Source organism: Paroedura picta, chromosome 3 (genome assembly GCF_049243985.1).
Source record: "Paroedura picta isolate Pp20150507F chromosome 3, Ppicta_v3.0, whole genome shotgun sequence".
NCBI lineage: Eukaryota > Metazoa > Chordata > Lepidosauria > Squamata > Gekkonidae > Paroedura > Paroedura picta.
Window position 1 is genome coordinate 18,030,184 of NC_135371.1, and position 14,334 is coordinate 18,044,517.

The window sequence follows — 14,334 nt, forward strand, 5'->3', positions numbered from 1 at the left end:
TCTGGCAGTCCTTAAAAAGCCCTCCACGTTTCCCTGCGTCTTCTTCAGGATTTTTCCCCCCCTGTTCCCTCAGACAGCGACCGCAGTTTCATATTCTCATAGGTACAGGAGACCGAAACACAGTGTACTGTACTCCAGGTCATGCTGGCAATTTTTCCCTCAGACAAAAATCAATACAAAATAATTAGTTTAACAGAAAAATAATAGGGAGGGAGTCTTTAGGAGAGAGAAAAATATCACTGGCAATTTAGAAACAGCTGTGACTTATACAGCTGATTCATTTTAATTTCCTGTGATAGGCTTCTTTATGGCTCCTCTCACAATTATCTCGCCCTCTCAGCTCCAGCAGTGATTGCTAATGGAGGCAAGGTCTGAGTTCTCCAATTATTTAATCCATTGGCCTTTGGTACAGTCACCAGCCCAAGCTTTGCCTAAAGAATGGGACCCATGGATTATCTCTTCTCTGAAGCCTCCTTTATCTTCTTTGCTTTGGAAAGAAGACAAGGGGAGGCAAAAAGTGTGCCAGCAAAATTATCTCAGGGAAATGACTCTTCTCTCTTCAAGTCCCTTTTGAATTAGACCTCTTTGGATAGCGTCCTGAAGCAGTCAGTACAACCTGCTGGCTATTCACCATCACAATGGCTGGCAAAACCTATTAATGTTGGAGCTGTGATTCAGGACCTGTACTGGATAACCGCTACATCAAAAGTCCTGAGATGCCAACAGGGATGCTAAGTGTGGTTGAGGCCCTCCCTTGGTCATGTCTCTGGAATCATCTGCAGAATTTCCCTCTAGTGTAGAGACCTCTGCAGAAAACATGAGAGAGGCAAGTGCTTTGTCCGGGACTTACTCCTGAAATTGCCTCCCTGCCCCTGACATTAGCAGTCCTTCTCTCTAAAACTCCTCAGATCCAGTGAGTAAGCTTTCCTTAGTCACTCCAGTCTAATTATTTCCTTCTCTTTTTCCAGAGCTGCCAGCGCTGCCATTTTTTTTGACCAATCCCTGCACTCACTATTATCGCTGCTGCTAGAGCCAGTGTGGTGAAGAGCGATGGACTAGAATCTGGAGAACTGGGTTTGATTTCCCCCACTCCTCCTCCTCCTCCTCCTCCTCACAAAGCCTGCTAGGTGACCTTGGCCCAGTCACAGTTCTCACTCAGTCTCACCCTATCCCAAGTTGCTTGTGGTGGGGAGAAGAAGGGAAAGGGATTGTAAACCTCTCTGAGATGACTTAAAGCAGAGAAAAGTGAAGTAGAAGAACTTTCTCTTCTGCTGCTTTGTTACATTTATTGGGAATTTTTAAACAGAGGCTAGATAGCCATCTGACAGAGAGGCTGATTCTGTGAAGGCTCAAGGGGGTGGCAGGTTAGAGTGGATGAGCAATAGGAATGTGAGTGTCCTGCATAGTGCAGCGGGTTGGACTAGATGACCCAGGGGTGTCCCTTCCAACTATGATTCTATGATTCCACATGCCTGAGCCACAAGAGCCAGCATCACTTGCCTTCAGCCATGAGGTTGCCCACCGGTTGACAGTCTCCAGACTGAATAAACCTGTGTGGGCCTATGACCACACGATGGAAGAACGCAAGACGTATCAACTGCATTACCCCCAGCCACATGCTTGACGAACTTCTAACATTCGCTTCAAAGCACGTCACAGCCCCAGCACAATAAGAAGGCTCACATCGCAAACTGAGCCATGTACGGGCACTTTCTCTATACGTAGCGTCTTTCTCAAATGAAAGTCCATTAAAATATTCGGGAGTATTATGATGCCACTGTATTGTCCCAAAGTTCTGGCACAGGAAGTTCTCAGCGTATTACCTATTCAGGCAGAGGCAAAATACTCTGTGAAAGGATCATCTCCCTGCATTGACAAGCTTAGGCCAGCAAAGCACTGACAAAGGAACCGAGTTGAAAAGCACGTTTCCAGCTGATTCCATTTTCCGATTCAGGCATAATGCATGGACCTCAAAGAGCTTTTGAACCCCCTTTTTTTTCCAGCACTGAACACCTCAGTGAAAATGCGAGTCTTCTGTTTCCTTTTCTCGAGCGCTAGCTGCAGAAGGGCCGTTGGATATGGATATGGATATGTATATGGATGCCGGTGCCCTGGCAGCAAGGAAGCTTGACTGAGAAGGGGAGGCATGAGAAATTGACGCAAGGAATCGTATGCGGCAACAGCCTCGGACAGGAAGCATGGCTACGCAACCATGTGAGCGATTCTCCAAGATTGCCTGGAGAATCCACAGGCCTTGGAGGTGAATGAGTTTCACTTGCAGGGACAATCCAAAAGGAACTTGAGTTAGGACGTTTTGCTTGTGCAGAACGACGTATGGATACGTTTGGGAAAGGCTACTTGTTTTGGGGTTCCAGAGCAATAGTGTCCAAGGCTAAGGCTACAATCCTAGGCACCCTTTCTTGGAAGCAAGCTCCACTGCACATGATGGGACTTACTTCTGAGTAGACAAGCTGGGGACTGTGCTGTAATACAATGTCCCCCCCCCCCCCAAAAAAAAGGCATGGTTTGGTTCAGACAAAACCTTGCTCTAACTCAATGAACTGGGATTAGCGTGACTATTTAAAAGGAGGCCAATTCTATTATGGTTAGTGAAGATCCATCAAGCAAGGAGCGGAAACCATGGTTTTTAGCTGGTTCATTGTCAGTTTCCATTAAGGAATTACGTAGTGTACATCCCGTCTTGTTCTCCTACGTAGCTAGGTTTGACAATTTCCAGGTGGTAGCTGGAGATCTCCTGGGATTACAGGGCCGCAGGGCCTGCAAAACGGAGCTCTTCCACCAGGTCTATGGTTGAGGCCGGCGTGGTGGGGAAGATCTGATGGTGCCACCAGTGAGTGTTAAGAGAATAAGCACCCACTAGGTTATCTACGCTCCTCCTCCCACTCCTGTACTAGATTTCAGGAGGGTTTAGTGGGTTGTAGACCACCATGGTTTTTAAAAAGTTTTTAGGAGTCTGTTATTGTATACGAATGAATATCCAGAATTGTTTTAATGGGGTTTTTAATACGGAAAATTGTAACCTGCCACGAGCCAGTTTGGGAGTGGTGGTCAATAAGTCTAAGAAATAAATAAATAAATTACAAGTGATCTGGAGGCAACAAATCAGTTCACATGGAGTCTGTGACATTATGTCCCACTAGAGTCCCTTCCCCCCCCCCCCAAGCCCTGTCTTCCATAGGCTCCACCTCTAAAATCTTCAGCTATTTCCCAACTCATAGCTGGCAGTCCTAGATGCAGCCCTCATTGCAGCGCAAGATGGAAGAGAAGCCTGGTTACCGAGGGGTAGGTAGAAGGGAAAAGTAATTGATGAAGCTATTATTGGACAGTTTAAATGCTCACCTGCAAACCAAAATGTGGCCATACAAATTAAATATAATCCAAATACATTGTCCCTATTATATATGAATCAAGCCTATTGGTAAAATTATTCTGGCTAGAACGGAAACTGAGGCATGAGGGAAAGCAACATGGCAGGCCAAGAAAATTTAATACGAAAATTAAGGAACATGACTGAGATGATTAAGCTAGCCGACTTGTTGAGGTTCCAAAATGGAATCTTGAAGAATCTTACAAAATGATTATGAAATAACTTTGAACAGTATAATAATATTGGGACGGACTTGGTGGGACCTTGCAAGCAACTCTTAAATGGTATGCATCTGTGTTTGAAAGAACGGATTCCTTATGAATCTTTAAAAAACAACCAAAGTATGCTTAGATCCAGGAGTCATGGAGCTAGGCCCACCCATGGGGGGCATTATTTAGACTATGCACATGGAAGACTGACATCTCTTTGACAAATTATGCCATTAACCACAAAGCCATGAGGCTTTAGAAAGAATTAGCAGTCTCTTCTATGGCCATTCTGTACAATGTTGTTTTGTTAGCACTTTTATTTAAAATTGCCAGAGTTTTCCTTGAATAGATGAAATTAGCCAGAATCTCAATAATCCAGCAAACACAACATAAATGAAAACATAAATAAAAAACATACATGGCCTTCCTTCTCCTACCTAACCTGCATTTAAAAATGAAATGCATTTTCTAATTTTTTGTTTAAACAAAGCTTATCAAAAAAGATAGTTTCAGAAAAAATAGTCTCACTGCTACCCAGATTTGGGGATTTCAGGGTGTGGTTGTTTTATATAGAATGGTGATTACATGGACCTCACAATGACTATTAAACCATTTAATAAGCCAACATGGCGTGGTGGTTGTAGAGTGACAGATTCTAATCTGGAGAACTGGGTCTCATTCTCCACTCCTCCTCTGCATGCAGCCAGCTGGGTGACCTTGGGATAGTCACAGTTCTCTCAGAACTCTCTGAGCCCCACCTACCTTTCAGGGCATCTGTTGCAGGAATAGGAAGGGAACGGTATTTATAAGCCACTTTGGGACTCCTTGAGGTAAGGAAAAGCGGGTTATAAAAAAACAGCTCTTTCTCTAATTCATTACTCTATAGGCCTAATTTTAGAGACCTCTGAATATTCCAAAGAATTCTGTGGCCCTGGTTCTAGGATTTATTCTGGGCATACAGCCATTGTAATTTAGCTAGAACACTGGAAAAATGCATGTTTGCAGATTTAAACAAAAATCTTAAAATTTTAAACTCTCAGGCCTACTGTGTCCTCAATAACAGTTTAAAGTTAAAACCTTCAACACCCCTATAAAGCAGACTCCCCATGTGTGCCAATTGCACAACAGTTTATAAGGGAGAAATCCATTGCTAAAGTTCTTTCTGTCAGGAATCAGGCTGAGTCCAGCCTGCAGAGTCCAAGATAAAGACACATCTGAATTCCAACAGCCAGTTGAAGATTCTAAGAGAGCTTTATTAGGCAGAGTCCACAGAATGCTAAAGCAAGCCAAGATCTTCCTAAGCAAAGATCTTGATAATAACAAAGTACAAAGGGACACTCAGGGCAGTTATAGAGCCCGCCAAATAAGGGAGGGGGCACATAGGCATTTTGGTGGGAGAGCGAGGGAATAGCAGAGGTAGGTTGATTCCCAAGCGACCAGATGGCCCGGAATCTTATCAAGCAGTTGGCACTTTGTTGAGACTTCGAGTTGTCTCCGCAAGGACACTTACAGTAAGATTGATACATCAGTATGGAGCCTCTCCTGCTGGGAAAGGAAGGGAGGCTGTGAGCTAGCCGACAGGTTTATTGTTTTATGGCCTTGGCCAAGGCCGGCTGGTGAGAGGCCTGAAGGCATGTAAGAAACGAAACTTAGATGGCATGAATCGGGGTTCATGACACTTTCATGGACTAGTTGAAAATAATCATCTTAATTGCCCTATGAGAAGTATATTTTTCTGGGATTTGAGAAGGTCTCAGTTTCAATCCCTGACCTCTCCAGTTAAAAGGACCAGGCAGAAGATGATGTGAAAGACCCTTGACCAAGACTCTGGACAGCTCTTGCCAGAGCTTCAAGTACAGAATGTAAGAAATGTGACACAAAGCAAACATATAAGACCAAAGTGGTGCATCATCTTGATTGCTCACCTTGGTGAGGTTCTACTTAATTATACAGAAAACATCTGGCATCTCAAATGGACCTCTAATGAAGACTTGGATGGGGAAGACCTGGGCTTAAATAATTTGGCTACCAAATGTAGAACTAACCTTCTGTCCATTGAGATGATGCCAGCCTTTTATTGCAATGAGTAACTTGAAAGGATACAGCTGTGGCTCAACAGTAGGGCACCTGATTTGCATGCAGAAAGTCCCAGGATGAATCCCTGCCATCTCCAATCAAAAGGACCACATAGTAGGTGATGGGCAAGACCTCTGCCTAAGATCCTGAAGAGCTAGTCAGAGTAAACAAGACTGACCTTGATACACCAATGGCCTGTACGTCGTACCCAGTGTTCAAAGTGGCTTGTAATTCCTTTAAGTTCCTTTAGAAAAGGCCTACCTTAAGTAAGGGGCCCTACAAATATCTATATTTTCCAACTCAAAGCAATGGAAAACCAACTTTCTCTGGTAACTGAAACTAGTTTAAGCATTCAAAAGTCATTGGGGATGCTGAAAAGAAAGGATTTACATTTCTATTTCCCCCCCTCCTTGCTCACAAAACCCCGTTTCTAAGGAAGGCCGTCTTTGGAGCCAGTGGCGTGTGACAGCCGAAGCTCAAGCAAGCGATCTGACCAAAATGTTCAGGTTTGGAAATCAGCTTCTGAACGTGCTTCTGTTCAGTAGTTCAGCTTGACTGAAACAGAAGCCCCAAAGCTGCTAAGTCTTATGCCGAGCCACTTCTTCCTCCACCCCCAAAATTGGAAATGATTCCTAATAGGAATTCCTGTGCTGCCGACATGATTTAGCATAATGCGCTGAATGAGATCGCTAAGTCAAAATATCTTTCCCTAAGTGATTTTCTTGCTGTGTCTCTGAATGTCAGAAGGAAAGAGGAGGATGTTGCATGCTGAATACCATTGCCAGTTTAAAAGTTTCACATTGAATAATTCATACTTGGGTGAGCTTTCCTCCAGGTAGAACGCGGAAAAGCTCGGCACTGGGCCTTCTACGTGGCTTCTCTGATGCCATAATGCAAAATCACACCCTTGTGTCCATCGTTTGTCTGGCCCCGGCCAGGCAGCTTAAGGTGGCTTTGGGCCACAGCTCACAGCTGGATCAAGTAGGGTGGGCCCTCGTTAGCAGGCCCAGCCTAGCAGGCCAGGAGGCTCTCGTTAGCATACTTGTGTCCATCGTTTGTCTGCAGATGGCCAATTCTGTTGGGGAGAGCATGCCTCAGTTTTCCAGAACTGGACAAGTATAATGCAGGGGGCTGCAGCCTTTTGAGGCCTGCAGGCACCTTTGGAATTCTAACCCCAGGTAGTGGGTACAACTGCAAAATAACTTCTGCAGGAGGCAGAGCCAATCCCAAAATGGCAGAGAATGGCATTATGTACAACCCTTCAACATTTCAGGCAGAAGGTCCGTTTAACAGGATGACTTTGAAATCTCCACAGCCAATCAGAAGACTTTTTGGGGGGAAAAAACCCTTCTAGCCCTGCCCAGTTTCTAAACTCATTTGGCAGGCACTGGGGACTCCTAGTATACTGACATGAACTTTAATATCTCATGTTTTGCTGGACCTGTTGAAAGTTACAGTAAGGAGAGACATTTAGATTAGGGTCCCATTTACATTTGATTCCTCTTTACACATCCTTATCCATGGTTGATATATTTGTGAAACAGCCCAGGGGGTGGAACGTGTCTGGCTGTCCAAGTTGGAAAAGGGCCAATCAGCAAAGCTGGCTGCACCCTGCAGCTCCCGCCCTCCATTCCTGGACTCTAGCCTCTTTGCTCTCAGATGCACCTCAGTGCCTGGAGCGAGCAGCAGGTAAGGGGAGAGGGCCCTGGGCAAAGGGTCGTGGTGGAGGGCGTGCTAACAAGGGACTCTTGGCCTGCTAAGCAGGGTCTGCTAACGAGAGCCTCCTGGCCTGCTAGGCTGGGCCTGCTAACGAGGGCCCACCCTACTTGATCCGGCTGTGAGCTGCGGCCCAAAGCCACCTTAAGCTGCCTGGCCGGGGCCAGAGGAGGGAACCCTTTCAAGGCTCGTTCTTAGGAATGGGCTTTGAAGCTAGCGTATTGCATAATTCTCATGTTACCTTTAACTCATGTACAGCTGCACTATAGATGATTTAAACTCTACGTTTATCCTGATACTGGCTGTGGGCATATTTGTTAAGTAAGTGTTTATTGGCTCTTTGTCACAAACAAAGATTGATCCCCAGATGTTTTGTCACCATTTTGATGATAAACTCACAAATCTGGCAGAACTCACTTTCAAAAAAACAGGCATTTCATCTAAACATGGACAATGTGCTTACACAAAGAAAGATGTAGAGCTGAAACTTACCTCTTCATAGACATTGTCATTTCTGCTGAAATCACCAGTCTTCCTTGGAAGTATGTGGACATGGACATGCTAAAAATCAAACACAGAGAGAATTATTTTGATGCTCTGTGTTCAGTGAGACTGAATTCTGTCTCCAGAGGTTTTTTATTGCAATTTAACTATTAAAAATTACTTCCTCGAGAATATAGAAAGAGATCTGTTGTATGAGCCATTGGTTCATCTTCTAGTCTAGCATCCTTTTTCTAGTGGCTTACCAAACGTCCTGGAGGGCCAGCAAACAGGCCCTAGAAGTCAAGGCCTCTCCTTACGTTGCATTTTAGCTATGGATGCCAGATAACCTACCATGTCAAGTAATCTGGAGATTTTTTTAAAACCTCATTGTGTGCACTGCTACATCACATTTGGAGGAAATCTCCCAAGTGGCATAGGGTGACATGGATCACTCTTCAGGAGTGGGCCAAGGCCCTTACTTTTGTAGTCAGTTCCTCAAACAGCTTGTCTTGACTGTTCATTAGGAAACCTAACGTCTATCCTTTACTTCACCAGCCTTCATTTACGATGACCCGTCAGTCAGTCATTGGTATATAAAGAAATCTCTGCTCCAGTGGACTTAATGAGGTACTCTAAAAAGCTTATTGGCTTTTTTCAAACTAACCTACAGACATCCGAGTCCAAAATTTATTATTTGTTATTATTATTGTTCATAGTTTTCCATATAGCCGAACATGTTTTTTTTTTTGCTTTCTTTAGGTTTAAAAATGGTTCTTTTGAGTAATACATCAGCGATAGTGTTCTGATAGTGTATTATACTAATACATCACACCAGCGATAGTGCTTTCATGATGTATTAGTGTAATACATCATTTCAGCATCGTGGCCCTGATGATGTATGGCTCCAACCCACATCGCAAGCTTTAAAAAAAAAATACTGCATGGCACCACTGGGCCCTCGTCTAGGCACTCATTTGGAAAATTAAGGGTTCATTGGAGAAAAATAGAAGATCAAGGGAGGGTACCATGCAGGCAGTAAATTGGTAGTTGAACCACCAGTTGAAACCCTTTAGTGATAGTGTTCCGATGGTGAATTATACTAATATATCACATCCGTTAGTTCATCGTTTACACCATATTGAGGAAAATACTGTTCTTCCTTCCCATAATTGGGCTCCAGTTCTGCTAGTACATAGAGCCTCTTGTGGCGCAGAGTGGTAAGGCAGCCGTCTGAAAGCTTTGCCCATGAGGCTGGGAGTTCAATCCCAGCAGCCGGCTCAAGGTTGACTCAGCCTTCCATCCTTCCGAGGTCGGTAAAATGAGTACCCAGCTTGCTGGGGGGTAAACGGTAATGACTGGGGAAGGCACTGGCAAACTACCCCGTATTGAGTCTGCCATGAAAACGCTAGAGGGCGTCACCCCAAGGGTCAGACATGACCTGGTGCTTGCACAGGGGATACCTTTACCTTTACCTCTGCTAGTACAAGGTACCACATTCTCAGCCATGTGGACTCAGAAATATGTTTGTTGTTCTTTTTACCTTAATAATGCCTGATTTATGACTGCATGCTTTTAGCACAAGGCTGTAATGTCATTTGATGATGGCTACAAATTATTTAGTGGTTAGAAAATCTCAAGCTGACTAAGACTGATTTCCTTTATGTAATATATTTTTGAACAGGGGGGGATCCCATTATCCTGCAGGCCTTCCTTCTCATGTAAACACTCGCCAGACATCAGCACAGTGAAGAAATGATCAGCCAGCAGAGGTTACTTTTTAAAATTGAAACCCCAATTTGTAATCAATCTGTTTGCTGAATTTAGTCATTTGTTTCTTTATTTTTCAATTTCTATACCACCACGCCTGATGGTTCATGGTGGTTTACAGAAAAACCCTTCCCATAAAGCCCCATAAAATAGTTATTAAAACCCCAAGGGCAATCATTAAAACCCTAGTTAAACCACCCCATGACAGCAACAACTGTCTCCCCCTTCCCAGGCTCAACAGACTATTAATACCAATGCCAATGCCTCAGGGGGACCATCTCAGGAGGAGCCTGATCTTCTGAGAGGGGCCAGTTCTTCTATGCCATGGCCTCAACCAAAAACCTGGCAGAAGAGCTCCATTTTGTAGGCCCTGCGGAACCAAGAAATTTCCGACAGGGTCTGCAGCTCTCCCAGGAGCTCATTCCATCAGGTAGGAGCCAGGACCAAAAAGATCCTGGCCCTGGTTGAGGCCAAGTGAATCTCCCATGGGCTGGGAACCATCAACAGATTCATACCCACAGAGCACAAAGCCCTGCAGGGGGCATAAGGAGATAGGTGGCCCTGCAGATATGAAGGGCCCAGACCACGGATGGCCTTAAAAGTTAATACCAAAACCTTGAACTTCATCCAGGCTGCAACCAATAGCCAATGCAGCTGCCTCAGCACAAGCTGGATGTGTGTCCCCCGAGATATTCCTGTGAGGACCCTACCAGCCACATCTTGCACCAGGTGCAATTCTTGAGTCAAGGACAAGTACAATGGATGATGAAGCAAAAAGTACTCCTTATCAAAGACACCTAAGAAAATTTAGTAGTTCTAGTTCACATAAAACAATGTGATAGCCATAGTGTGCAGATGGCAACAGATTATCTGGAAGATAGAAAAGTCCACATTGCTAAATGCTTTTCCCTTAACTCAGCTGTGATGTCCAACTCTCACATGCACAGAATGCTTAGCACCCTCCACAACCTCTTCCTCTGAGGTTCAGGGCCGCAGTTAGCTCAGGCCATCGCAGGGGTCTACCCTTCTTGCCTCTTTTGAAACACATAAAGAACTGCCCTGAGTCACATGGGAGGGTGGTATATAAATTAAACAACAATAGCAATAATAACTATGAGCATATATCATCCCTGGTCCTCTTTCTCACATGCAGAGACATCAACAGAGTACCTAATCTCCTTTAATAATCACACTCCACTGAGACACTGCTGTTGGGGTTGTGGACTCTGACACTTCCATTCACAAACTAACAGCATATCTATATCAATCAACATCTATATGGATATACTGAGATCTTAGTTTTCCCCTAGCTTAGCTCAAATATATGACTACGATCTTAGCTTTCCCAAAGGGTTAAATAGGGATGCCAGAACCCTCCCCCTTGGTGGGCACAGGATTCCCCTGTGGCCAGGTCCCACCTCTCTGCTGCCAGTCAGCAGGCCAGCAAGGAGGAATTACCCCCCCTCCCTAAAAAAGGGAGGAATACCTGACATTTCAGTGACATGCTTACATGATTTCAACATGAAGTTCCCCAAGATAGAGTGGACTATAAATCCAACGAAAGAAAGAAAGAAAGAAAGAAAGAAAGAAAGAAAGAAAGAAAGAAAGAAAGAAAGAAAGAAAGAAAGAAAGAAAGAAAGAAAGAAAGAAAGAAAGAAAGAAAGAAAGAAAGACCTGGAAGTGACATAAGCACATTGGGAATGCCAGTGCAATACCTTATTTTTTGTGCAAAAACTCTATGCTAGAAGCTAATTCTACAACCAAATTTGTGCGCATAAAGCATGGCATCACCTTGACATCCCCAATGTGCCTAGGTCACTCCTGTGTTAGAAGTCATGTGAGCACAACACTGAAAAGTGTGATGAATCATGGAAGCCCACCTCCCATTCCCCACCATTTTCCCCAATATTGGTCAAATTCCCCACCAGAGGAAAGGGACAAACAAATATTCCATCAGCTCTCATTGATCACTAACCTGTCCATCACATCAACATTTCCCTATTGCTGAATCCCTGTAGCCTAGAGTCCCTGTCTTCTAATTTGTAACCATTCCAAAGATGAGTTGACATCAGCATAACAGCCATAAGAGGCATGTAAATCAAGTATTCTGTAAATTGAATACGCTCAACGGCCACAATATCATCCCTCAGTTTAAAATAACTTCAATCATCAAAGCAGCAAATGGGAGCAAATATTATAGAACTCTTCCACGTAATTGCAACCCTAGTCCCATGCCTAATCCAGAAGAGGAATTTGGGCATGGATTGTCACAGTTCATACTCTGAGCTAGTTCTAGTTGTGATTCCGTGCCATCAATGCTCCATCAACATATTTATTCATATGTATTTTACTCTAGATCTTTTGGACAGCGGTAATGGAGATCCTTTCCATCCTTTTCAGTGACACTGCAAAACGTATGGCATATAAATTGAGAAATCCAGTGGTCCTCCCTTTTTGTACTTCCAACATCCTAAGCTAGTGGTCCCCAACCTTTTTATCACCGGGGACCACTCAACGCTTGACAATTTTACTGAGGCCCACTGCCCTAACGTTCTCTGACTCTGGTCGCTATGGTAATGTTTAAACATCCCTTCAAAATAAGATACAGACACGCCACAACAATGAACATAAGAAACATTTTATTTTCATGGAAATTTTAACTCATGACAATGACAAATCAATGGGAACCCTGAGCTTGTTTCTCTGCAACGAGATAGTTCCATGTGCGCCTGCTGGATCGTGGATGAAGTAAAGGGTTGGGGGGGGGGGGAGAGAAGGCGTCCTTGATGGCCCACCTCAGAAGGACCATATGTGGTCCACAGCCCACAGGTTGGGGATCGCTATCCTAAGCATTTCAAGGGAAAACATGCTTCAGTGTGAAACACACCTCTAAATTACAGCAGAAGCCAATTGTTTGGCTTTGCTGATAGTTTCACTGTGCAATTCTAAGAACATTTCCTGGGAGTAAGCCCCATTCAATCACTTTTCAGGCTTACTCATTTGAGTAGTAGCATTGCTCTCCCACACAGTTAGTAAATTCATTCCTAGAATGGATATTCATGCAATGTTTTCACACATTAGTACTATGCAGGCCGAACAGAACAGTGCAAAAATTGAAGGCCTGTGTATTTGTATCCACAAGACACATTTTCCCCAATATTGGTCAAATGCAGTCTTCAGGTTGCCACCTGTTAGCTGACCGGGGAGTCCCCCGAGATGAATGACAGCCCATACAAATGTATCATAGTTCCCACTCTAGAAAATGTATACAGAGCTACAGAAGCAGCTGAGGAAGATGCCTACCAATTAGATGACAAAGTTTCGGTGGCCCTTCACAGCTTCCTGCTTGTCCTCAAGGATAGCAGAAAGGGAATAAATTATGCAGGGCTGTAATATTTGCAGAATGCATTCTGAAATGGAGCAACGACCAGTCATCCTGACTATTTGACATACTGAGCGATTCAGCTTTACTCGTTGCAGAATTTAGATTCCTGGATCTTAGCTAGATAGATGATAGATATTTAAACAGAGCTCTGCTCACAGGACTTAAAAAAAAAGAAAAAGAGGTTTGTTCCAAAGTATACGGAAGTCAATGTACATGAAAGTCGATGGAAAGCAGATTCAGAGGGGATGGTTTTAAGTCCCACCATAAGGATGAGAGCCAATGATGTACTATAATCATTTATGCGGGAGGTTTCATCGACTCAAGATGTCTCCCAGTGGCTGGCACTAAAAACGGAAATGCAAACATTGTGCCCGTTTTTATTGTGTAAGTGGCAAAACGTTTATCTCGCCATATGGACCACTTAGAACTAGCGAGGACACTTTCATGGTTTGTTCACCTTTACTATTTGTATTAGGCTTTTGTGGAACGCAATGTGGTGGAACAAGACTCATCCATCCCATTCAAATGACACGCGGGTTACGGGCTGGGGTGGGCTTGGCGTTTTTGTTTTTGAATCGGCACACCCTCCGCCGGTAACAAACAGCGGGTGTTAGATTGCCAAGATCCCAAGGGGTTGGGGTTTCTTTGTCGCCGTTGCTTTTCTTTAAGGTTATGAACAAAACATACATAATAAGCCGAATTCTCCCTACTGTTCATGTAATAGAACCAAGCAAGAACAGCGAGAGGCAATTACATCTCAAGTGGTTTCGTTTGCTTTTGCTTTCTCAAAGGGAATAAGGGTGAAAACAACAGCATACAGTCATGGGTGCCACGCAGAGACAAACATCTGGGAAAGGCAAACTGATTCTTCTTTCTAATTTGCCTTCCAATTTAGCAGCCTACAAGGAGGCACTTTATTCCCGCTCCAATTGTTTCCATTCAACAAGGCCCATTTGCGGGAAGGCGCATAATCACATGCACCACTTGAAGCGTGCCAGCAATTCCAGAGAAGGGATGAAGCGCCGCCCAAGTCTAACCTGCCAATATGGCTCACTAATAATATGTTGGAAACAAATCTTCACGTTTCAATGCAGCCTTGTCCCCAAAGCTACAAGCCTACACAGACTACAAGGCCGCTCGTCTTCTCGGGCCTACATATCTGGATCAGTCTTATGCGTCAGTTGTTCCTTTGTGGCATTTCCCTCGCAGGAGGGAACAGCCCTCGTTCTGCTTTTTGCAAAAAAAAAGCTCCCCGGCCTCATTACCTTCATGTGAGTTTTGTTCACTGCAGGTGATAAGGCAAAGCAGCT

General features: G+C 44.2%; 1 protein-coding gene across 6 annotated transcripts in view; it reads right to left on the reverse strand.

Moving 5' to 3' along the window:
• The window catches only part of FHIT (fragile histidine triad diadenosine triphosphatase), a 1,226,786-nt gene that overhangs the window by 154,840 nt on the left and 1,057,612 nt on the right, over nt 1-14,334 (reverse strand). For all 6 annotated transcript variants that reach the window (XM_077324996.1, XM_077324999.1, XM_077325000.1 and 3 more), the window contains one exon: nt 7,882-7,950. In XM_077324996.1, the coding sequence (XP_077181111.1) occupies nt 7,882-7,950 (69 nt within the window). The remainder of the gene's footprint in view (nt 1-7,881; nt 7,951-14,334) is intronic.